This window comes from Mobula hypostoma, chromosome 18 (assembly GCF_963921235.1).
Source record: "Mobula hypostoma chromosome 18, sMobHyp1.1, whole genome shotgun sequence".
Classification (NCBI taxonomy): domain Eukaryota; kingdom Metazoa; phylum Chordata; class Chondrichthyes; order Myliobatiformes; family Myliobatidae; genus Mobula; species Mobula hypostoma.
In genome coordinates, this window is record NC_086114.1 from 1,613,782 (window position 1) to 1,639,886 (window position 26,105).

Below are 26,105 nucleotides of genomic sequence, written 5' to 3' on the forward strand. Positions count from 1 at the left end.
TTGCAATGCAGACAAACAGGACATCTTTATTCTTTGTCTGTTTCTCTGAAGGTGTCAGGAGTTTGAAAGCTCTAATTTTGAGACCATCTTTGATACCTTGCTGGCTCCAACAAGCTGTGACCTAGTTTAATTTATTATGCAATGTTAGTTCCTGGAACAAGCGAAACAAGCTTCACTTAAAAAATTAGGTGCAAAGTCATCACATTAGGAAATATGAGGCTAAAATAACTTAACCGCCAAGATCCTAATCTTTGTCTAGTTTTGACAAAGACTGTCAAATATTCTCAGTAAAACTGATTCTTCTCCCATTTAGAAAGATGTTTCTACATACTCATCAGTGAACCTGCCTGTCCCACTGGGAATCTTCATCAGTGTAGCTTTTGGGTTTTTAATTTGAACTCATTGAAGCAAAGATCAAAGAGAATGCCTATCCTCACTACTCCTGAAGGGGTAAGAACATAAGATATAGGAGCAGGAATAGGCCATCCGGCCCATCGAGCCTGCCCCACCATTCAATAAGATCATGGCTGATCTGTCCGTAAACTCAGCTCCATTTACCTGCCTTTTCCCCATAACCCTTAATTCCCTTACTATGTAAAAACCTATCCAACTGTTTCTTAAATATATTTAGTGAGGAAGCCTCAACTGCTTCCCTGGGCAGAGAATTCCACAGATTCACCACTCTCTGGGAAAAACAGTTTCTCCTCATCTCCGTCCTAAATCCTCTTTGATGATGTGCCCTCCTTGTATTGGTGTATCACATCCACAGCTGAACCACCCATGAAAACATTTCATCACCAAACCTGGTTCATTCAACCCATCAATCCTACTGTCCTGGCTCCTGGTAACTTTCCCTGACACGGTCTGCCCCATAAGAAAGCAGCAGTGACAGCCTCTTCACACAGCCTTTCCACACACATGATAGCCTTTCCGTAATGAGGTAACCAGACTGAACACAAGACTCCTAGTGCGGTCTGTCCATGGATTTAGGGAGACTGTGTCAGCTCTCTGTCTTCCTTCAGGGTAATTGCTGATCTGTTCCACAATTGTCTCTGACCTGATTTTACTGTGTGGACAAACTGTAATTCAAAATCACAATTTACCCAATAAAATAACAAGGGTTGTATTGATGGGGAAATGTTAATGTGTAAAATATTGGAAAGGGCGGAATTAGACAGCAGAAGAGGGAGGTTCACTCTGAGGGAGGAAGTTTGGAGGAACAGAGACAGATAATGTGGGTGAACAGATTTCAGAGCCACAGAACTCAATGATGGGGAGCTTACAGGGGGCCCAAATAAGTGAAAAGTAGGGATCTGGGAGGAGTGGGTGGCTGGATCAGGTTGCAGGGACAGCGAGGGTGATTTGTGGAGCTGATGATAGCAGCAACAGTGGATGGGGAGGGTGAATGGTTCAGGGGAGGAGGTATGAGATGATTCACACCTGTCAGAACCCCTTTTCTACACCGTGTGAGGTTAAACATTCCAGCTTCACCAGCCAAGGCATTTTCAGAAAACTCAGGAAGCGGTAATATTACATGTTTTGGCAGAGGAAACTCACAGGATGGTAGGGAACGTGTCAAACACCCTTTGCAATATCAAGCTCCATTTCTTTCATCAGGAAATTGGGAGGATGAGAAGTCACTTGACAGAAGTGTGCAAGATGGTAAGAGGCAAAGATTGAGTAGACAGCCAGAGACTTTTTCTCAGGATAGCAATGCCTAATACAAGGAGCATAATTCTAGGATGTTTGGGGGAAAGTATAGGGGGGATGTTAGAGGTAAGTTTTTAACGCAGGAAGTGGTGAGTGCTGCCAAGGGTGGTGGTAGAGGCAAATGCATTGGTGGCATTAGAGGCTCCTAGACAGGCACATGGATGATAGAAAGTGGAGGGCTATGTAGAAGGGAAGGATTAGGTTGATCCTGGAGTAAATTAAATGGCAGGCACCACGTTGTGGGCCAAGGGGCCTGTATTGTGTTGTACTGTTCTGTGTTCTATAAAACAAGTGACACAGCTGAAGTCAACTGCTCTCGAGGCACAGGCTAGGTTAATTAAGTCTTTTTAAATCTTCCCTACCCATTATTGGGTCTCAAGTGCAGCATCTTAGTGACAAAGGTCAATACACTGCCTGTGATCTTTCTCTGCGTTTGTACAAGCTTTTGATGAATGGCTGTCTCTGATGCTTGAATCCATCTCTCCTGTTTGACTGGCTGTACACTTGGACCGTTCCTGTTTTATCTCAGTTTTTATCCACCCCGAAAAAAGAAACTGAAGTATGTGGTGGTTAGTCGGGCATTCCTGTTGAAAGTGATCTCATCCCCAACTGCTCGATCATCTCCCAACTTCACATTCTGATTGGTAAGGCTGTTTTTACAACACAATTATCTCTGAGCACATTGTATAAATCAGAGAGAAAGAATTAGTGGTTAATCACTGCACTGTAACCAAGAAAGAAACTGCAATCCAGGGGAATTTGTCATCAGCACTGAACCACAGCTGCAGGAGAGGGAGTCACTGCCTCTCCATGTGGACAAGCTCCCACTGGCAGGGAAGATTTCACAGTAACACTATTGCAGTTTTCCTTCAATTGACTGAGCGGATCATTACACATCAGCCGGTGATGGTCTTCCATCCTTCGGTGCCTGTCTATGACTGCTGATCAGAGATAGTGTCACGGCTGCAGAAAAGGTGGTTGCCATGGAGGGATTGTCTACGGACTCTCTGCGGGTGGAGGTTAGGAACAGGAAGGGGTCAATAACTTTACTGGGTGTTTTTTATAGGCCGCCCAATAGTAACAGGGATGTTGAGGAGCAGGTAGGGAAACAGATCCTGGAAAGGTGTAATAATAAGAGTTGTCATGATGGGAGATTTTAATTTCCCAAATATTGACAGAGCAAGGGGTTTAGACGGGGTGGAATTTGTTAGGTGTGTTCAGGAAGGTTTCTTGACACAATATGTAGATAAGCCTACAAGAGGAGAGACTATACTTGATTTAGTATTGGGAAATGAACCTAGTCAGGGGTCAGATCTCTCAGTGGGAGAGCATTTTGGAGATAGTGATCATAATTCTATCTCCTTTACAATAGCATTGGAGAGAGATAGGAACAGACAAGTTAGAAAAGCGTTGAATTAGAGTAAGGGGAATTATGAGGCTATCAGGCAGGAAATTGGAAGCTTAAATTGGGAACAGATGTTCTCAGGGAAAAGTATGGAAGAAATGTGGCAAAGGTTCAGGGGATATTTGTGTGGTGTTCTGCATAGGTACGCTCCAATGCGACAGGGAAGTTATGGTAGGGTACAGGAACCGTGGTGTACAAAGGCTGTAATAAATCTAGCCAAGAAAAGAAAAGCTTACAAAAAAATTCAGAGAGCTAGGTAATGTTAGAGATCTAGAAGATTATAAAGCTAAGAGGAAGGAGTTTAAGAATGAAATTAGGAGAGCCAGAAGGGGCCATGAGAAGGCCTTGGCGGGCAGGATTAAGGAAAATCCCAAGGCATTCTACAAGTATGTGAAGAGCAAGAGGATAAGATGTGAAAGAATAGGACCTATCAAGTGTGACAGTGGGAAAGTGTGTATGGAACCGGAGGAAATAGCAGAGGTACTTTATGAATACTTTACTTCAGTATTTACTATGGAAAAAGATCTTGGTGATTGTAGTGATGACTTGCAGCAGACTGAAAAGCTTGAGCATGTAGATACTAAGAAAGAAGATGTGCTGGAGCTTTTGGAAAGCATCAAGTTGGATAAGTCGCCGGGACTGAATGAGATATACCCCAGGCTACTGTGGAAGGTGAGGGAGGAGATTGCTGAGCCTCTGGTAATGATCTTTGCATCATCAATGGGGATGGGAGAGGATCCGGAGGATTGGAGGGTTGCGAATGTTGTTCCTTTATTCAAGAAAGGGAGTAAAGATAGCCCAGGAAATTATAGACCAGTGAGTCTTACCTCAGTGGTTGGTAAGTTGGTGGAGAAGATCCCGACAGGCAGATTTATGAACATTTGGAGAGATATAATATCATTAGGAATAGTCAGCATGGCTTTGTCAAGGGCAGGTCGTGCCTTACGAGCCTGATTGAATTTTTTGAGGATGTGACTAAACACATTGATGAAGGAAGAGCAGTAGATGTAGTGTATATGGATTTCAGCAAGGCATTTGATAAGGTAGCCCATGCAAGGCTTATTGAGAAAGTAAGGAGGTATGGGATCCAAGGGGACATTGCTTTGTGGATTCAGAACTGGCTTGCCCACATAAGGCAAAGTGTGGTTGTAGATGGATCATATTCTGCATGGAGGTCGGTGACCAGTGGTGTGCCTCAGGGATCTGTTCTGGGACCCTTACTCTTTGTGATTTTTATAAATGACATGGATGAGGAAGCGGAGGGATGGGTTAGTAAGTTTGCTGATGACACAAAGGTTGGAGGTGTTGTGGATATTGTGGAGTGCTGTCAGAGGTTACAGCGGGATATTGATAGGATGCAAAACTGGGCTGGGAAGTGGCAGATGGAGTTCAACCCAGATAAGTGTGAAGTGGTTCATTTTGGTAGGTCAAATATGATGGCAGAATATGGTATTACGTAATGGTAAGACTCTTGGCAGTGTGGAGGATCACAGGGATCTTGGGGTCTGAGACCATAGGACACTCAAAGCAGCTGCGCAGGTTGACTCTGTGGTTAAGAAGGCATATGGTCTATTGGCCTTCATTAATCGTGGAATTGAACTTAGGAGCTGAGAGGTAATGTTGCAGCTATATAGGATCCTGGTCAGACCCCACCTGGAGTACTGTGCTCATTTCTGGTCGCCTCACTACAGGAAGGATGTGGAAGCAATAGAAAAGGTGCAGAGGAGATTTACAAGGATGTTGCCTGGATTGGGGAGCATGCCTTATGAAAATAGGTTGAATGAACACGGCCTTTTCTCCTTGGAGTGACGGAGGATGAGAAGTGACCTGATAGAGGTGTACAAGATCATGAGAGGCATTGATTGTGTGGATAGTCTGAGGCTTTTTCCCCAGGGCTGAAATGATTGCCACAAGAGGACACAGGTTTAGGGTGCTGGGGAGTAGGTACAGAGGAGATGTCAGGAGCAAGTTTTTTATGCAGAAAGTGGTGAGTGTGTGGAATGGGCTGCCGGCAACAGTGGTGGAGGCGGATACGATAGGGTCTTTTAAGAGACTTTTGGATAGGTACATGGTTCTTAGTAAGATAGCGGGCTATAGGTAAGCCTAGTAATTTCTAAGGTAGGGACACGTTTGGCACAACCTTGTGGGCCGAAGGGCCTGTATTGTGCTGTAGGTTTTCTATGTTTCTATGTTTCCTTATACCATACAGTACTGTGCAAAAACCTTAGCTAGGGTGCCTAAGACTTTTGCACCATACTGCCACTGCAAAAAGAGAAAACTAATTTCATGATAAATGTGAGTGATTATCAACCTGATTCTGATATGGGTCTCTATTGTGGATTGATAGTGGGAAGGGGTCATGGTTGGGAAAAGGGGAAGGGAGAGGGGAGGGAGCAGGAAGCACCAGAGAGACATTCTGTAATGATCAATAAACCAATTGTTTGGAATCAAATAACCTTGCCTGGTGTCTCAGGGCTGGGTGTGTCTGCACCCACACCACCTCCCACCCCGGCACTCTGCTCTGCCACCTGTCCCACTCCCTCCCACAACACTCCAACCTCCCCATTCTCAGCTTCCTTTGCTCCATATATTCCTAAGACTATTACACAGTACTGTAGGAGGGGAGTGGAAGGAGTTGACCTGTCAGAGGGTGATCACACACATCAGACTGGCCCACCATTTAATCTGATCATGGCTGATCTGTCCAGCCTCAACTCCTCTTATCAGCCATTCCAGCCATTCCTTGAACTTTCAAATTCTTACCTGTCTCCATCTTCAATTTATCCACTGGCCCATCCCCCACTGCCCTCGGGCCTGAGAAATCCGAGATCCAACCTCCGAGAGAAGATATTTCGGAATGGTTAAAGACAAATCAGTGATCGAAAGAGGAATGGGAGGAGAGAGCGAGAGACAGAGAGAGACAGGGAGAGACAGAGACAGAAAGATAAGCAGAGAGAATGAGAAAGAGAATTAGAGGATAAGAGGATGAGAGAGAGGGAGAGAGAGATAGAGAAAGAGAGAGAGAAACAAAGAGAAGCAGAGAGAGAATGGGAAAGGGAATTGGAGAGGACAAGAGGATGAGAGAGCGAGAGAGAGAGTGTGGGAGAGAGAAAGGGAGACAGACAGAAACAGAAAGAGAAGCAGAGAGAGAGAATTAGAGAGGATGAGAGAATGACAGAGAGAGAGAGAGATTTATACATATTTGTGAAAACATTTTATTGTAAATGTACTGGTGAACAAGTGAAGCTGTACAGCTGCTGTCTCCCTGTTCCTACAATCCAGGTGCATTTTTGCTCTGCTTCCTGCCACACCCCAAAGCCCTGCGTGTTGGTGGCTGATGGGCCACTGTGAGTTCCCATATCCCAAAGCCCTGTGTGTTGGTGAGTGACTGGACCCCTGGGTTGAGTGTGAGTGGTTGTTTGGTGGTCAGTGCAGCCTCTTTCAATACGGTATTACTCTGACCAGTATTCCCTGGCTGTGTCTGCGAGGATTGACATGTTTGGTTTGTGGATGGGAAGCTGGGAAAGGGGATTGTTTTGCTGTTGTTCTGCTGAACATTGCGGGCACGCTAAATTGTCACTAGAATGGTTGGCGCTACTAGCTGGCTGCCCGAGCTCATCTCCAGGTAGTGTTGGTTGTTAATGCAAACAACACATATTACTGTATGTTTCCGTATACTGTACATATAATAAATAAATCTGACTCTGGTTTCTTGAACCAGAAGTCCCTGGTTGTTTCTCTGAGGTTTGTCTGACTTTGCCTCTATCGACAACACACCATCCATGATCCGTGGGACTGAGTCTCCAGCTTTGCAGCTGCCCTCTGCCTGGGCTGAACAATCAAATGTCCCCTCAGAGCACAGATCTTGCTTCTACAAAGTCGCTGAAGTTGCTGAGTATCTGCCTCACACCTCTGGCCAGGTTTAGCACCTTTCACCTGTACCATTGCCTCAAGATCCTGAGAAGACAGTTCACAGCAGAACGGGCCACTGACGTGATGCTTAATGGGGGGGAGGGGGTATGTGTCACAGTAAGTGGGTCATCTACACACTGATGCCAGGATGTGCATTACCCAATGTAAACCACGAAAATCTGACACCGGGTTAGCTGGATGATGAAGTGGCTTGAGCAAGCAGGTGCACCAGCCTGTTCAGGACCCCCAGACCAAATCTCAGGGATACATGCCTGGGTACAGCTTCACATTACTCACAGTGGGATGTCCATGCCAGTTCCAGGGAGCCCATCTTCCATCCCTGCCTCACTGGGGTGCAATAGTTCTCAAGGTGGATGGAACTGTCATTCCCGGGATGGATGGGACCCTCTTTTCAGGGTGAGTGGGCTTTATTTTCCCAGGATGGGTGGGCCCTCGTTTCTGTGTGTGTGGCCATGGGTTGCTGCCTTGGTGTTCTGGACATCTGGGGCCTGGTGGTCTGTTGTACCTCATGGACATGGCTGTGTGGATGTCAGTGAAAGCTGGAACCCACTCCATGTTCCCATTGCAACACACATCAAAGTTGCTGGTGAACGCAGCAGGCCAGGCAGCATCTCTAGGAAGAGGTACAGACGATGTTTCGGGCCGAGACCTTTCCTCAGGACCAACTGAAGGAAGAGCTAGTCAGAGACTTGAAAGTGGGAGGGGGAGGGGGAGATCCAAAATGATCGGAGAAGACAGGAGGGGGAGGGATGGAGCCAAGAGCTGGACAGGTGATTGGCAAAAGGGATATGAGAGGATCATGGGACAGGAGGCCCAGGGAGAAGGAAAAGGGGGAGGGGGGAAAACCCAGAGGATGGGCAAGGGGTATAGTGAGAGGGGCAGAGGAAGAAAAAGGAGAGAGAGAGAAAGAATGTGTGTATAAAAATAAATAACGGATGGGGTACGAGGGGGAGGTGGGGCATTAGTGGAAGTCAGAGAAGTCAATGTTCATGCCATCAGGTTGGAGGCTACCCAGATGGAATATAAGGTGAGTGTGGTTTCATCTTTACAGTAGGGGAGGCTGTGGATAGACATATCAGAATGGGAATGGGATGTGTTCCCATTGGTTGTTCCACTTGTAAATTGATTACCTGATTCCTTTTGAAAAAAGAAGAGACTGCAGATGCTGGAAGAAGTCTGCGTCAAACACATCTGTGAAGAAAGAGGTGACATTTTGGGAGTGATGCAGGGTCTCCACACAAAACATCAACATCACTGTGTTGCTGCTTCACCCACCAAGTTCTTCCAGTGATCTCTTCTCCCTTTCTGAAAGCATTTGGAGAACAGTTAGCAAAGCCCTCCACTCTCACCCAGGAATTGGCCTCCAACTTTCCCGTCACTGTTTATAATGTCTTCCTTCCTGCCTCAGTCATCTTCTCGTGCCTCCTGCTTGCCCCTGGCCTTTCCACTCCACTGCGGCTGGGAGTCCGCCTGTCACTGACACCGAATAATCAGACACAGTGGCAGCAGCGCATTACACTCCACCTATGAATTCTGGTTCAGTTCACTTCAGGGAAGCTGAGAGCAAAGACACGGGAATTTTACCAATTACTCTGTGAAAGTTACAGTCGGTGGCTGCTGCACAACGCCTTTGCGGCCCAGTGCATCTTTCTGCATCCTCGCCATCCTCAAGTCCACAACCCCTCTGTGCTCAAAATTCTGTCTTCTGCAGGTTCAACACCAGGTTCCTCACTGTCATGAGATTGTTTTCCAGCAATGGAACAAAACTGACAGCACAGAGGTAAAAAAATAAAATTGAACAATTCCTCCCTGTATAATGAACACTTTTGTCGATTGGTCATAAAGCATTTTGACCTTTGCTGAGATTATGAAGGCTATGGTATCAATGCTAGTCTGTCCTAAACCCGCGGAACCAAATTAAACTCATTAACCACAACCAGAATGTGCTGGTGTCGGAGCCGAGTATGGAGAAAGGGCTTTTGAAATTCTCTGAAAAACACTTGCACATCACATAAACAGTTGATTACTCCTGTGAGCAAGACTGGGATCCTTTCAGTGAGCTCTGTGAAGGTCAATGAGACTCATCTGCTACAACTTATTTTTTCCATTGATTTGAGGAACAGTTTTCCCCCCAATTATCGGTGTTACAATGCACAATAAAGAGCCTGTGATTGCACAGCCTGTGTATTTATAACTGCTGATTAAACCTCAGGTTATAACATTACATACCAAGTGGTGTAAATCACAACCTTCAGGAAAAACTGCCTCTTAATTTTGTAGAAATTCCCTAACACATCAATCTTAGCAGTCACTTAATACCTCCAGTTACTGCCTAAAGAGGCTCTACGTTTAGACGACTATAATCCAGAAATGGCTCACAATATCAATAAACCAGCTCTGCACTGTCTGTTCTTGTTGTGTCCCAGTCTAACATGGGTGAGGAACTCAGCTCAGGACAGGGTGACGCAGACTATTGCACCAAACAGGCATCTCCAATCAGTGCCAACAGTAACACAATATAGAAACACACACAAGATGCTGGAGCAACTCAGCAGGTCAAGCAGCGCCTATGGAGAGGAATAAACAGACGATGTTTTGGGCTGAAACCCTCCATCAGGACAAGAAAGGAAGGGAGACGAAGCCAGAGTAAGAAGCATCTTACCATAGATGCAGAGCAGTGCAGAGACTGTTGTGCACACAACAGAACAAGGCAGAGACTGTCGTGCACAGAAAAGTAGAACAGTGTGGGACTGTCGTGCACAGAACACTAGAACAGTGCAGAGACTGTCGTGCACAGAACACTAGAACAGTGCAGAGACTGTCGTGCACACAACAGCAGAACAGCGCGGGGACTGTCGTGCACAGAACAGTAGAACAGTGCGAAGACTCATGCACATAACAGTAGACGGTGCGGAGACTGTTGTGCACACAACAGCAGAACTGTACTGAGACTGTCATGTATACAATGGTAGAGCAGTGCAGACTGTCATGCACACGACAGCAGAACAGTGCGTAGACTGTTGTGTATTATTTATATATATTATATGTTGATATACAGCGCAAAACAGGCCCTTCCAGCATTCAAGCTGCGCCGACCAACAAACCATGATTTAACCCTAGCCTAATCACAGAACAATTTACAATGACCAATTAACCTATTAACCGGAGCACCCAAAAAAACCCTTGCATTCCATGGGGTGGATGTACAGATGATGTCGGAATTGAATTCCGAGCTCTGATGCACTGAGCTGAAATAACATCATGCCAACTGCTATGCTACCTGGCCGTCCATTATCAAAGTACATATGTGTCACCATATACTACCCTGTGATTCATGTACTTAAGGCATACACAGTAGCTACAAAGAAACACAAAAGATTCAATGAAAAACTGCAGACTAAAGATGGCATACAACCAATGTGCAAAAGATAAACTATGCAAGAGGAAAAAAAAACAAAATAATAATAATAATAAATGAGCAATAAATATTGAGAACATGAGTTATAGGGTCCTTGAAAGTGAGTCCATAGGTTGTGGAACCATTTCATTGTTGAGGTGAGTGAAGTTATTCCCTCAGCTTGGGCTTCCAGCCAGGTACAGGTATCGATTATAACCAGTGTTTCCATGACAAACTCTATTTTCATCAGGGATAATGCCTGGGCATGTCTACTCCGATGGTATTTATACCCTTGTAGTCCATCCTTCCTGATTGGTTAGTCCCCAGCCAATCAGATTTCGGCTCTGTGTATACAACACTAGAACAGTGCAGAGACTGTTGTGCACACAACAGCCGAACAGTGTAGGGATTGTTGTGCAGTCTGAAGCCAAGCAAATAGAACCAAATAGACCATAGGACCACGAGATTGCATGGGATTGTGTCTGCTCCGCCATTCCAACATAGCTGATTAATTGTCTCTATCAGCCCCTTCTCCCTGTAACCTTTGACATCCTCACTAAACAAGAACTTATCATCTTCCGGTTTTAATATACTCGGTTGCTTGGCCTCCACAGCCATCTGTGGCAATAGATTCACCACTCTCTGGCTAAAGAAGTTCCTTCTCATCTCTGTTCTAAAGGAAAGACCCTCTATTATAAGGCTGTGCCCTCTGGTCCTAGACTCCCCCATTATAGGAAACATCCTCTCCATGTTCACTCTGTCCAGGTCCCGATGAGATTCCCCCTCATTCTTCTAAACTCCAGTGAGTACAAGCCCAGAGTCATCAAATATTTCTCGTATATTAACTCTTTCATTTCAGGAATAATTCTTGTGAACCTCCTCTAAACCCTCTCTAATGCCAGCACTTCTTTTCTTAGATAAGGGGCCCAAAGCTGCTCACAATATTCCAAAGGTGGGCTGGTCAATACCTTATAAGGTCTTAGCATTGCATCCTTGCTTTTATATTCTAGTCCTCTGGAAACGAATGCTAACATTGGATTTGCCTTCCTTTCCACTGAATGAACCTGCAGGTCCTTCAGGAAATCCCCCATGAGGACTCCCAAGTCCCTTTGCATCTCTAATTTCTGAATTGTCTCCCTGTTTAGAAAATAGTCTATCCCTTTATTCCTTTTACCATAGTTCATGACCATACACTTCCCCACACTATGTCCTATGTGCACCTTCTTTTCCCATTCTCCCAATCTGTCTATCCTTCTGCAGACTCCTTACTTCTTCAATATTACATGTCCCTCTGCCTGTCTTCAAATAACTGACAGAGGGAGAGTTAAGGGTCGGAGAACGTGGCAGAGGGATGTGAGTGAGGGCATGGTTTCAGCAGTCTGCCAGTGGTGGAGAAGAAGCTGTTCCTGCATCTGGATTGTGCTCCTGCATTTTCTCCCAGAAGGTAGAAGACAAAAAAGGGAATGGCCAGGGTGGCAGGTGTCCCTGTCGATATTGTCAGCCTTTCTGCAGCAATGCACCATGAAGATGGAGAGGATAGAAGAGTGTGATGACCCTTCGCTACTCTCTGCAAGTTGCATTGCTCCACAGCAGAGCAGATGCCATCCCAGGCTGTGATGTAGCCAGTCAGGATATTTTCTAGACCACATCTGCAGAAAGTGTCGTTTCTATGTTGGGACCAAAATGCTGAGCCCTTGCAGCTTGGTGGGGGCAGTCAGATCTTGTCAGGACACAGAGATGTGAGTAACACTCTCAGTCATGGGGATTAGACAGATCTTTAGTTCACAAAATCTCCAAACTTTTGATCTCTGTCTCCAATGTCAAACATGCTATAACTAAAATAACCAGTCATTATTCAGCCACACTCCTTCCTATGGCAACTTGTCCAGATCATGTTCCATCATCAGCTCTTCCTCAGTGCCTTTGAACAGTGTTCGCTGACTATCCTTAAAGTAATGGATACCATCCTTGCTGGACCTGAGCCAGACCTGAGCTCATCTTGACTCACTCTAACCACAAACTTAATTCTGCCCATTGGGTCTACGTGGAATCACAGTGTGTCTGGGTGAATCTGCGATTCCTTTACACCGAACGTGTTTTCACCAGTGAAGTTCACTGTGTGGATACATGGCAGATCATGATCAAGGTTAATGTAGGGTTTCTATGGACAGCAGATAAGAATCATGAGATATTCATCTCTGAAAGACTGGCAGATGGAGTTCAATGGGGATTGGGGGCGGGGTGGGAGGGAGGTGGTGTGAAGGAGCTGCAGTTTGGCAGGTCAAACGTAAAGGGGCATTAAATAGCAAGATCCTTCTGGGTGCAAGTCCACAGCTCCCTGAAAGCGGCAAGACAAGCAGATAGGGTCGAAAAGAAGGCATTTGGCATGCTTGCCCTCATTGGTCATGGTATTCAGCACAAAGATGGCAAGTCAGGTGGCAATTGTATCAATCTTGTTTAGGACATTTGGAATATTGGGTTTGAAAGAGGGGCAGGAACGGAGGAGGGTGGGGTAGGAGGGGCAGGATCATGGAAGAGGGTGAGGTAGAAAGGGCAGGAACATAGAGGGGTGAGGGGAGGGAAAAGAGGGGATGGGGTAGGTCTGACAGGAATGTGGAGTGGATGAGGTAGGAGGGGCAGGAACATGAAAGGGGTGAGGTAGGAGGAGCAGGAAAGGAATGAGTGAGGTAGGAGAGGCAAGAACATGGAGGGATAAGGTAGGAGGGGCAGGAAAGGAGAGGTAAGTTAGAAGGGGCAGGAACATGAAGTGAGTGAGGTAGGAGGAACAGGAATGAATGGGTTGGGATAGGTGGAGCAGGAACATGAAAGGGGTGAGGTAGGAGGAGCAGGAAAGGAATGAGTGAGGTAGGAGAAGCAAGAACATGGAGGGATAAGGTAGGAGGGGCAGGAAAGGAGAGGTAAGTTAGAAGGGGCAGGAACATGAAGTGAGTGAGGTAGGAGGAACAGGAATGAATGGGTTGGGATAGGTGGAGCAGGAACATGAAAGGGGTGAGGTAGGAGGGGCAGGAAAGGAGATATGTTAGGAGGGGCAGGAACATGAAATGAGTGAGGTAGGAGGGGCAGGAACGAATGGGGTGGGATAGGGGGAGCAGGAAAGGAATGAGTGAGGTAGGAGAGGCAAGAACATGGAGGGGCAGGAACGGAGGGGGTGACGTAGAAGGGGCAGGAACATGGAGGGGGTAGGTAGAGTAGAAACATGGAGGGGGAATGAGAGAATGGAAACTGCTTGGCCCAGTAATGAGGTAATAGGGTAAGAATAGGAGGTAGAACCAGAGAGTGCGGGCGCCGAAGTCTGAAAGCTCAGCAGCCTCCGTGGGACAGAAACCACTCAGGTTCAGGTCCATCACTTTCCGTTCATTCTGACTGTTACTAACTTGAAACATTAACTCTTTCAGTGTACAGAAACAAAGTTAAAAGAAGCAAGAGGAGACCAACTGGCCCCTCAAGCTTTCCCAACATTTTGTAAGATAATGGCTGACCAGCTCCAGGTCTCATCTCCCCTGCTGTTTCTGTCTGCACAGATGCTGCCTAAGCTACTGGCACTTCCAGTACTTTCTCTCCTTATTTCTTTTAAAGTGTTCTCTGGATTCTGCTTGAAAAGGTCAAATTGAAATGGATGGCTTTGAGTTATAAAGGACAGTATTTACACTGACCTGAATCATCCAGGATCTTACAAATTTCATGGCTTGAACAGTCAGTGTGATTAAACACCAGACTGCTTTAATTTAGCTCTTTTTGGTATCATCCTTGTACCAACGAGTTAACCTCAAACAAACTGTATCACTCCACAAGACTAAGCTCATCTCTGGCCACTTTTTCCAAACAATTGCTTACATCACTGAGATTTCTGCTGGTCTCCGCTGCAGATCAGAGTCTTTGTGTCAACATTTGCTTCCTCCGAGAAGCAGCTTTCCACTTGCAGGGCCCAGGGAATTACGCTGCAATGAATTGTTTGTCTGCTAGAAAATATTTGTACAATTATTAAAGCTACAGTCAAAGTTGTCTCTCTTATCTTTAACAATGCAACCAACATTAGCCAATGTCATTGACCTAAACCTCAAAATCCCATTTGATTTGTATAACACTGAAGTTTGCCATCAAACACGGATAGATTACACCAAATCCACACAAAGGAATGCCCAGACAATTATTAATAATAAAACTTGATTATTTGCAGAAGAAATTTCTCTAAAAAATGTTATTTTAGAAGTCTAATCCATATGTAAGCCATGTGGAATTTATAAGCTGCTAGCTTTAAAATGTAAATAAAAAGTTCACATAAGAGTCTAACAATGGGATAGTTATTGGGGGATTTTGTGCCTGTCTTTTCAAATATCCGATGCATGGAGACAATTGTGAGGGTCTCAGCAATGCTTCTCCCACGGAGAAATTTAATTGCATCATCATCTTTCCAGCATTAGCGGCTAATGTGGTCAGAACAATCATGTAAAGAATTTGTCTTCCACCAGACTGCTGCAGCTTTGGTTTTCCAGGAGACAGGGGAAGTTTTGAACCTCTGAGTTCCCACATTCCTCCTGGCAGCTGGAGGTACTGTTGTCAGACAGAACATTCTCATGGGGTAATAGTGGAGGGAGAGGGTGTGCAGCAACAAAGGCAGCAGCGAACATTCAGCAGTTCCTATCTTGTCCTTTCTGATGGAACTTCATACTGTATGGTGGATTTAATCCCACTCGTGCCTGAGACATGCAATCTGAACTGAGCATTATGTCACATGTGTCAGAGACCACTGGCCATATCTGCTGTGTGGGGGCTCTATCTGGTGGTACAGAGGTCAGGAGGGGCTGCAGTCGCCCTGGTTAATGGTGTAGTTGAAGAAACAAGGATGAGGCAGTCGGGCTTCGGGTGAGGTCTGCCTGGGATTCTTAGCAAGGGTCAGGCCAAAGTTCAAAATTCAAAGTAAATTTATTATCAAAGTATCATATACAACACTAAGATTCATTTTCCTGCAGGCATTCTCGGCAATCTATAGAACAGTAACTATAACAGGATCAGTGCAGAAGACAACTAACTGTGCAAATGCAAATATAAATAAAAAGGCAGCATAGTTTCAAGGTGCTTGGAAGTAGGTACAGAGGGGATGTCAGGGGTAAGTTTTTTACACAGAGAGTGGTGGATACACAGAATGCACTGCCAGCGACGGTGGTAGAAGTGGATACAATAGGGTCTTTTAAGAGCCTCTTAGATAGGTACATGGAGCCTAGAAAAATAGAGGGCTATGCAGTAGGCTAATTCTAGGCAGTTTCTAGAGTAGGTTACATGGTCGGCACAACATTGTGGGCCGAATGGCCTGTAACGTGCTGTAAATTTCCATGTTCTATGTTCTAATATTGAGAACATGAGATAAAGAGATAGAATCCATAAAGTGAGATCATTGGTTGTCGGAACATTACAAGGAAGGGCAAGTGAGTGCAATTATCCCCTTTTATTCAAGAGTCTGATGACTGAGGGATAGGATCTGTTCCTGAACCTGGTGGTGCAGAGAGGCAACAGAGAAAGGTGATGGGCAAGTGTGGAGAAGAAATGGGGTGAGAGGGAAACCAGGATGGGGAGTGGAAAAAGAGAAACGTGGGAGGGGGAGAAATGATCAGAAGTTAGAGAAATCTATGTTCATGCCATCAGGTTGGAGGCTACCCAGCTGGAATATGAGGTCTTACTCCTCCAGTCTGAGTGTGGGCTCATGGCAGTAGAGGAGGCCATGAACAGGCATGTCAGAATGGAAATGGGAATGGGATTTCTGTTTTAAATGTTTCTCTCAATGGTTTGTAACCTGCTTTCAGAGCTTACCTCTGAACATGCTGCTGCAGGTCGAGGACTCTGAGGGTCCATTTAACTGTTCTTGTTGATTGAATCAATCAAATAAAATCCGCTTCTCCTCGTGGGGACTTCTACATTTGGGGAGAACACGTGAGGAGATGGGAATCTGGAATAAAGAGGAAAATTCTGGGAAAAATTAGCAGGTCGGGGAGTACCAGTGGAGCATGCATTTGGTGTCGGTTCTAAGGGGCATCACAGGAGGAGAAAGAAAGCAGTAGCGTTATTAAGGGGTGGGGATGGAGAGCTACAAGACCACAGCATTTTGGATTTAGAGATTCCTAATCATGTATCTCCTGTAGGCCCTTGGAAGTTGATGTTACTGTAGGTGTAGCCCTCCCTACAAGAAGTGCCTAATATCAGAGGACATGCATTTAAGGTGAGAGGAGGCAATTTCAAAGGAGATATCAGGGGCAAGTTTTTAACAGAGAGAGTGATGGGTGCCTGGTATGTGCTGCCTTGGTAGAGACAGGTACATTAGGACTTTGAAGAGATGTTTAGATAGGCACATGAATGTGTGGAAAATGGAAGGCTATGGACATTGTGTAGGCAGAGGGTATTAGTTAGGCTGCCGATTTGATTACTTACTTAACTGGATCGGCACAACATTGTGAGCCGAAGGGTCTGTTCCTGTGCTGAGCTTTAAGAAAGGTGTGTACCACAGGATCACAGACAACTCACCATATCTGCTCCACAGCACCATGGTTTCACGTGGATGCTCTGAGTTGCATCCCCTACCTGCAGTCAGGCTCACTGTTAATGTTGCATGCAATCACTGTCTGATGAGCATGGGTTAAATCCAGTTCTATTTCCAACTCTGCAATAGATTCAATGTGTTTAACATCACTTACTGTGAAAGGCAGCCACTCTCTCGAGTTAGTCTGGACTCCACTGCTCAGTATAACCAGACAGAACATGGCTTATTCATGTTCCATGTTTTATTGTAGAAATTACACATCTCGACCAGCAGCAAAACATTGTACAAAGAGTAGAATCTATGTCTGTGGCAACTACTTTCACCACTTAAAAAACTATTAATTTTTTAGGGTATTTAGGTAAGAACTAATGACATCTCGGAGCTTTCCTGGTTACTGAAGTAGAAGATTGTACTGAGACTGGGACACAGTTGGATTTGGTTGTGACAGGTACTGGCAAGTTTGACTCTAGGAGATGGCTCAGAGTCCCTGTAATCCCAGATCCTAAAGCGCACACACACATATCCACAAAGAACACATCCACCACATATTTCTCCCCTACAAAGATGGAGAAGATTTTTTTGGTTTAGTTATTGTCAGTTTGCTATCTCCTTTGCTTTCTGTTTCTTCAAATGCCTTGTCAGGTCGTCAATTCGCAGGTCCTTCAGCTGAACCAGATGCTCAAGTCTCTGTACTTTCAACTGCAGAATCTAACAAAGCAAAGATTAAACTTTCAGCAGAATTACAGCATTTCAGCAGCACCACACAGCAACCTGAGCTCTTGCAATGAAATGCAGACCCTTTAACAATTAAGTAACTAATGGCCAGCTCCAGAATATTAAGCAGTGCCCATTCACAATCACTGCTTCCTGCTCTGTACCTTTTGGGCACAATGATTAGAAAATGCTTTCAGACTATATACGTTTTTAGTAAAGATGAAAGATTAGCTTTATTTGTCACATGTACATGGAAACATATAATAAAATGTCACTTGCATTAATGACCACAGTCCGATGATATGCTGGGGGCAGTCTGCAAGTGTTGCCACGCTTCCAGCACCAACATAGTATACCCACAACTCACTAACCCTAACCCGTACATCTTTTGGAAAGTGGGATGAAACCATAGCACCCAGAGGAAACGCATGTGTTCACGGGAAGAACGTATAAACTTCTTCAGACAGTGGCAAGATTCAGAACCCTACTTGCTGGCACCGTGAAGTGTTAAACTAATTGGTACACTACTGTGTTGCCTTGTTGTGTTTCCTTTGCAAAACTAACAACGTGAACAACTTGTAATACGTGTGAAGGATTGCACGTGGACGTAGGAGGCAACATCAGTAAGATCATGTTCAGTTTATTGTCATTCAACTGTACACATGTATACAGCTAAACAAAACATTCCTCGGACCTAGGTGCATAACACAGTAAATATAACTTACACACACAACACATAAAGTAGTATTACCACAAATAAATTCACAAATAACAAGATGCATTTATGACACAGGTTAAAAAATAAACAGTATAATGCTACTGGCACTTCATACGAGATGAGACCTGTGTGGTGGCAGTGAATTCAGTACTTTTATGGCCTGGGGAGAAGAAGCTATTTCTCATCCTAACAGTTTTTGTCCTAATGTTACGGCACCTCGTGCCTGATGGGGTCAAAGAGATTGTTGGATGGATGGGAGGACTCACTGACCTTGCTAAGGACATGACCACGGGTGGAGTTGACAATGTGGGCGGTTGTCTTTACTAAAAGAATAAGAGAAAAGGCTGCCACCATTTGATCCTTCAAGAGCTGGGAGTGTCAGTGATAGTCACACTGAAGGATTGTCAATGCAGAGTTCAGCGTAAATTTATTATCAAAGTACATATATGTCAATATAAACCCTGAGATTCACTTTCTTGTGGCTATTCACAGTAAATATAAGAAATACAATAGAATCAATGAAAGACCACACACAACTGGACAAACAACCAATGTGCAAAATACAACAAACTGTGCAAATACAAAATGAAGAAAGAATAAATAAATAAACAAATAAATAAATATTGAGAACTTGAGATGAAGGGTGCTTGAAAGTACTCCACAGGTTGTGGGAACAGTTCAGTGTTGGGGTGAGTGAAGCTATCACTGATGGCCTGATGTTTAACCGCTCCTGAACCTGGTGGTGTGAGTCCTAAGGCTCCTTCCTGATATCAGCAGCAAGAAGAGAACATAGCCTACTATTCACCGTGTAAGACCTACTCTGGTTTGTCCTAAGTGCAACACCTCGCACTTGTCTGTATTAAATTCCATCTACCATTTTTCCAGCTGGTCCAGATTCCACTGCAAGCCATGATAGTCTTCCTCGCTGTCTAATATTGGTGTCATCCGCAAATAGTCTGACCCAGTTAACCACATTATCAGATTCTTGATATAGATAGAGGAATTGATGGCTTTGTGGCAAAGTTTGTGGATGATACAAAGATAAGGCGAGGGGTAGGTAGTGCTGAGGAAGCAGCATGATAACAGAAAGACTTAGACAAATTGTTAGAATGGGTAAAAAAGTGGCAGATGGAATATAGTGCTGGGAAATTTATGATAATGCATTTTGGTAAAAGGAACAATAGTGCAGACTATTATTTAAATAGGGAGAAAATTCAATCATCAGAGGTGCAAAGGAACTTAGGAGTCCTCGTGCAAGACTCCCAGAAGGTTAATTTACAGATTGAGCCTGTGGTAAAGAAAGCAGATTTAATGTTGACATTTATTTCAAAGGGAATAGAATATAAAAACAAGGAGATAATGCTGAGCCTTTATAAGACACTAGTCAGGCTGCATTTGGAGTATTGTCAATGGTTTTGGGCCCCTCATCGCAGAAAGGATGGATTGTCGTTGGAGAGAATCGGAGGAGGTTCACGAGTATTATTCCCGGAATGAAAGGGTTAACATATGGGGAGTGTTGGGCAGCTTTGGGCCTCTTCTCACTGAAATTTAAAAGAATGCATGGGGATCTCATTGAAACCTACCGAAAGTTGAAAGGACGAGATAAGGTGGATGTAGAGAGGATGTTTCCTCTGGTGGGGGTACCCAGAACTAGAGGGCACAGCCTCAAAATTGAGGGGCAACCTTTTAGAACAGAAGTAAGGAGGAATTATTTTAGCCAAGGAGTGGTTAATCTGTGGAATGCTCTGCCACAGGCTGCAGTGGAGGCCAAGTCTGTGGTTATATTCAATGCGGAAGATGATAGATTCCTGATTGGTCGGAGCATCAGGGGATATGGTGAGAGGGCAGGTGCATGGGGTTGAAAGGATCTGGGAGCATCCATGATGAAATGGTGGAGCAGACTCAATGGGCTAATTCTGCTCCTATGTCTTATGGTTATAGATGACAATCATCACTGACCCCTGCGGCATTCCACTAGCGCAGGCCTCCAGTCACAGAGGCAACCATCCGCTTCCACTCTCTAGCTGCTTCCACAAAGCCGGTGTCTAATCCAATTTACTACCTTATCTTCAATGCTGAACGACTGAACCTTCTTGACCAGCCTCCATGCAGGACGGTGTCAAATGCCTTGCTAAAGTCCATGTAGACACTTTTTGTAAGCTTTTCATAGTTGTAGTCATACTTTATTGATCCCGGGGGAAATTGGTTTTCATTACAGTTGCACCATAAATAATAAATAGTAATGGAACCATAAATAGTTAAATAGTAATATGTAAATTATGCCAGTAAATTATGAAATAAGTCCAGGACCAGCCTATCGGCTCAGGGTGTCTGACCCTCCAAGGGAGGAGTTGTAAAGTTTGATGGTCACAGGCAGGAATGACTTCCTATGACGCTCTGTGCTGCACCTCGGTGGAATGAGTCTCTGGCTGAATGTACTCCTGTACCCACCCAGTACATTATGTAGTGGATGGGAGACATTGTCCAAGATGGCATGCAACTTGGACAGCATCCTCTTTTCAGACACCACCATGAGAGAGTCCAGTTCCATCCCCACAACATCACTGGCCTTACGAATGAGTTTGTTGATTCTGTTGGTGTCTGCTACCCTCAGCCTGCTGCCCCAGCACACAACAGCAAACATGATAGCACTGGCCACCACAGACTCGTAGAACATCCTCAGCATCGTCCGGCAGATGTTAAAGGACCTCAGTCTCCTCAGGAAATAGAGACGGGTAGTCAAGGGTATTTCCATACCAGACTGATGCAACCAGCTAATACCCTCTCCACTGCACATCTATAGAACTTTGTCAAAGGTTTAGATGTCATGCTGATTCCTTACAAACTTCGAAGAAAGTAGAAGCACTGTCATGCTTTCTCTATGTGCTGGACCTAGAACAGATCCTTTGAAATGTTAACACTGAGGAAATTAAAGCTTTTGACCCTCTCTATCTCTGACGCTCTGATGAAGACTGGCTCATGGACTTCTGGTTTCCTCCTCCTGAAGTCAATAATCAGCTCCTTGGTCTTGCTGACATTGACTGTGAGGTTGTTGTTGTGGCACCACTCAGCCAGATTTCCAATCTCCCTTCTATATGTTGTGTGCTGACAAACGCTGGAGGTCCACTCGGAGAAGAGTTCAAGTGACAAATAAGATGCCATTAAATATGCAAAAAGAACAATTTGGTAAAAAATCTTGGTACTTTAGGATAAAATATGGAGAATTCAGAGCACATACATATTTTACATCATGGCGTGATATGGAATTAAAAAGAAGTTAAGTTGCCTGTGTGAAGCAGCTCACTGAAGTTGTGAAAGAGGGAAGAGATTAGTGTAATGAGAGGGGACCACAGGTCAGCCAGCCCTGGATATTCTCAAACATCAGCACCAGCAAAATCTGCATCCCCTTCAGCCAATGAAAACACAGACAATAGAAAGAAGGTATTAAAATGGTTTCTTTTGTGAGAAATTGGTATAGAAACTTAGCATTAAAACAAATGTTAATTTTGCGAACTCTCAAACTTTACATTGCAACTTGTAGCACAAGACCATAACACACAGGAACAGAATTAGGCCAATCCCTCATGGCTGATTTATTTTCCCTCCAAACCTATTCTCCTGCCTCCTCCTCCTAACCCTGTGATGCCATGATTAATCAAGAACCTATCAATACCTGCTTTAAATATACCCAATGACTTGGCCTCCACAGCAATCTGTGGGAATGAATTCCACAGATTCACCAACTCTGGTTAAAGAAACTCCTTCTCATTTCTGTTTAAAGGTACCATTATAAATATACAAAGACTAATAAATTGGTGTTTCTTCCCCATTTATCAGCTATGGCCAACTGTGTCACAGTGTTCAATGTGGCTCTAATGCAAACATTGAGTCTATTACACATGTGCTCTGAGTTAATCTTACCCCATAGCATGATGATTGTTCTTGAAATGCAGCCATCATTTTCATTAAGTGCTTTGGCTTATGAAAAAGAGTTTAAATAAATAATTATTCTTGGCTGAGAAACAGAGGCTATGTAACTAAAGACAGTTTTAACATTAGCTCCTCTAAGGAAACAGATAGAACTTGACACACTTGTGTTACTGAGGGACCTTCAATTGAAATGCAGGGTTGGACAAGCCTGTCACAGACCCTGTGTGTTTCCCTTCTCCTGCTCCTTATAACTGGACACTGGGCACGAGAATGGCTCGGCCTGTGGTTCTCATTGCACCAATTCACCTTGGGCATTGATGGAATAGTGCATGAGGCCAAAGACAGAGGTCAGAACAATAGTGGGGCGAGTTGACTAGAAGCTCAGGATCACCCTCACAGATGCAGTGACACAATCCACAATTCTCCTGGATAGGGGAGTCCACCTGGTTGGCACAGGATACAGTTGACTTCATAGGGAAAAGTGCAGGTGAGTTGCTTCTTTCCCTGGAAGTACAGTTAGGATCCCTGGATAGTGTTGAAGTGGGGTTATGCTGCCTGTAGTTGACGGGGAAGTATTGTAAATGAGAGTGGATAGTGCTGATGAAAGACTGAGCAGGAGTCATGGTGGGAAAGTGTCCTTTTAAATGCTGGAAGGAGAAGGAATGAATCACCTAGAGCAGTTTGTGAAGATGCTCAAGGGGGAATGCATTCAGCCAGTTCAATGTGTGGTGGAGGTAAGGGGTGCCTCAAATCTCTGCTGAAAAAAAACAGTGAAGGGCTCTCAGACCATCCTAGCTGATATACAGATCTGCTGGAGCACCAAGGTACAGGTGAGTGAGTGGGACCAGGAAACAGGAAGCTGTGAAAATAGCACTCAGGGTGTTGTGGATGTAAGGGGGAAGGCACAGGTCAGAGGAATGGTCAATGTTTCTCAGGGAACGTACGGAAGAAACGTGGCAAATATTCAAGGGATATTTGTGTGGAGTTCTGCATAGGAACATTCCAATGAGGTAGGGAAAGGATAGTAGGGTACAGGAACTGTGGTGTACAAAGGCCGTTGTAAATCTAGTCAAAAAGAAAAGAGCTTACGAAAGGTTCAAAAGGCTAGGTAATGACAGAGATCTCAGATCTTGGTGATTGTGGGGATGACTTACAGTGAACTGAAAAGCTTGAGCATGTATATATTAAGGAAGAGGATATGCTGGAGCTTTTGGAAAACATCGAGTTGGATAAGTCACCGGGACCAGACCAGAGGTACCCCAGGCTACTGTGGGAGGTGAGGGAGGAGATTGCTGATCCTCCGGCAATGATCTTTGCATCATCAATGGAGATGGGAGAGGTTCCAGAGGATTGGAGGGTTGTGGATGCTGTTCTCTTATTCAAGAAAGGGAGTAGAGATAGCCCAGGAAATTATAGATCAGTGAGTTTTACTCCAGTGGTTGGTAAACTGATGGAGAAGATCCTGAGAGGCAGGATTTATGAACATTTGGAGAGGCATAATATGATTAGGAATAGTCAGCATGGCTTTGTGAAAGGCAGGTCGTGTCTTACGAGCCTGATTGAATTTTCTGAGGATGTTACTAAGCACATTGATGAAGGTAGAGCAGTAGATGTAGTGTATATGGATTTCAGCAGGGCATTTGATAAGGTACCTCATGCAAAGCTTATTGGGAAAGTAAGGAAGCATGGGATCCCAGGGAACATTGCTTTGTGGATCCAGAACTGGCTTGCCCACAGAAGGCAAAAAGTGGTTGTAGACGGGTCATATTCTGCATGGAGGTCGGTGACCAGTGGTGTGCCTCAGGGATCTGTTCTGGGACGCCTATTCTTCATGATTGTTATAAATGACCTGGGTGAGGAAGTGGAGGGATGGGTTAATAAATTTGCTGATGACATAAAGGTTGGGGGTGTTGTGGATAGTGTGGATGGCTGTCAGAGGTTACAGCAGGACATCAACAGGATGCAAAACTGGGCTGAGAAATGGCAAATGGAGTTCAACCTAGATAAGTGTGAGGTGGTTCATTTTGGTAGGTCAAATATGATGGCAGAATATAGTATTAATGGTAAGACTCTTGGCAGTGTGGAGGATCAGAGGGATCTTGGGGTCCGAGTCCATAGGACATTGTTCCCGATGTTGGGGAAGTCCAGAATGAGGGGTCACAGTTTTAAGGATAAAGGGGAAGCCTTTTAGGACCGAGATGAGGAAAAACTTCTTCACACAGAGAGTGATGAATCTGTGGAATTCTCTGCACAGGAAACAGTTGAGGCCAGTTCATTGGCTATATTTAAGAGGGAGTTAGATATGGTCCTTGTGGCTAAAGGGATCGGGGGTATGGAGAGAAGGCAGGTCCAGGGTTCTGAGTTAGATGATCAGCCATGATCATACTGAATGGCGGTGCAGGCTCGAAGGGCTGAATGGCCTACTCCTGCACCTATTTTCTATGTTTCTATGTTTCTATGACACTCAAAGCTGCTGCGCAGGTTGACTATGTGGTTAAGAAGCATATGGTGCATTGGCCTTCATCAATCGTGGGATTGAGTTTAGGAGCCGAGAGGTAATGTTGCAGCTATATAGGTCCCTGGTCAGACCCCACTTGGAGTACTGTGCTCAGTTCTGGTTGCCTCACTACAGGAAGGATGTGGAAACCATAGAAAGGGTGCAGAGGAGATTTACAAGGATGTTGCCTGGATTGGGGAGCATGTCTTATGAGAATAGGTTGAGTGAACTCAGCCTTTTCTCCTTGGCGCAACGGAGGATGAGAGGTGACCTGATAGAGGTGTACAAGATGATGAGAGGCATTGATCGTGTGGGCAGTCAGAGGCTTTTTCCCATGGCTGAAATAGCTAGCACGAGAGGGCACAGTTTTAAGGTACTTGCAAGTAGATACAGAGGAGATATCAGGGGTAAGTTTTTTTCTGCAGAGAGTGGTGAATGCATGGAATGGGCTGCCAGCGACGGTGGTGGAGACGGATACGATAGGGTCTTTTAAGAGACTCCTGGATAGGTACATGGAGCTTAGAAAAATAGAGGGCTATGGGTAACCCTAGATGATTTCTAAGGTAAGAACATGTTCAGCATAATTTTATGGGCCCAAGGGCCTGTATTGTGATGTGGGTTTTCTATGTTTCTATATGTGAGAAATATTTATCAGGTCAGGTAGCATCTGTAGAAAGGTTCCTGGCAGCATTGTTAGATTTTATTTCAGATTTCCATCACCTGCAGTATTTTATTTTCAGTTTGTAGTAAGTCTAGTGGAGCAGGAGTGAGGAGAAACCATGGGTTTACCTATATTGGGAGGTAGAAGCATATCATATCAAGTTCAGGAGCTATCAAAATAGAGGCTCCAGAGGGAAGATCTGGTCAGTGTCTGTCGAGAGTTCTGATGTTAACTGATGGGGTCATTGTCCGGTGAAAGTTATTATGAGGGTCTGGAAACCTGGTGTTCAGTGTTTGGGAGGCAGAGGTCAGTTCCTCGAAACACAGTGACACAGCCTGGACCCACAGGTTTGATGGTCATGCTGGAGCTCGTGCTGCGAGGTCTGAATGGGCTTAGGTAGAGTGACTGAGGGGAGCGAAACACTGAAACTGTTAATGTTGCAGTGGGAGTTAGTGATGATGGATCTCAAGAAGGAAAGAGGCTGAAAGGAAGAATCCTTGGATAAGGAATTCTGCAAGAAAGAGAAAGGGCGCACACACCGTGTGTGTGTCTGTCTGCTGGGGGTAGGATGAAAAGGACAGCAAAGACAG

General features: G+C 44.8%; 1 protein-coding gene across 2 annotated transcripts in view; it reads right to left on the minus strand.

The window, feature by feature from the left end:
- Positions 1-17,087: 17,087 nt before the first annotated feature.
- Positions 17,088-26,105, minus strand: part of spef1 (sperm flagellar 1) — a 53,520-nt gene continuing 44,502 nt past the window's right edge. The window contains exons 7-8 of one of the 2 annotated variants that reach the window (XM_063070126.1): positions 22,349-22,405; positions 17,088-17,703 (exon numbers count right to left, since the gene is read on the minus strand). In XM_063070126.1, the coding sequence (XP_062926196.1) occupies positions 17,590-17,703; positions 22,349-22,405 (171 nt within the window). In that variant the 3' untranslated portion in view covers positions 17,088-17,589. The remainder of the gene's footprint in view (positions 17,704-22,348; positions 22,406-26,105) is intronic. The other variant, XM_063070127.1, reaches the window with a different exon arrangement.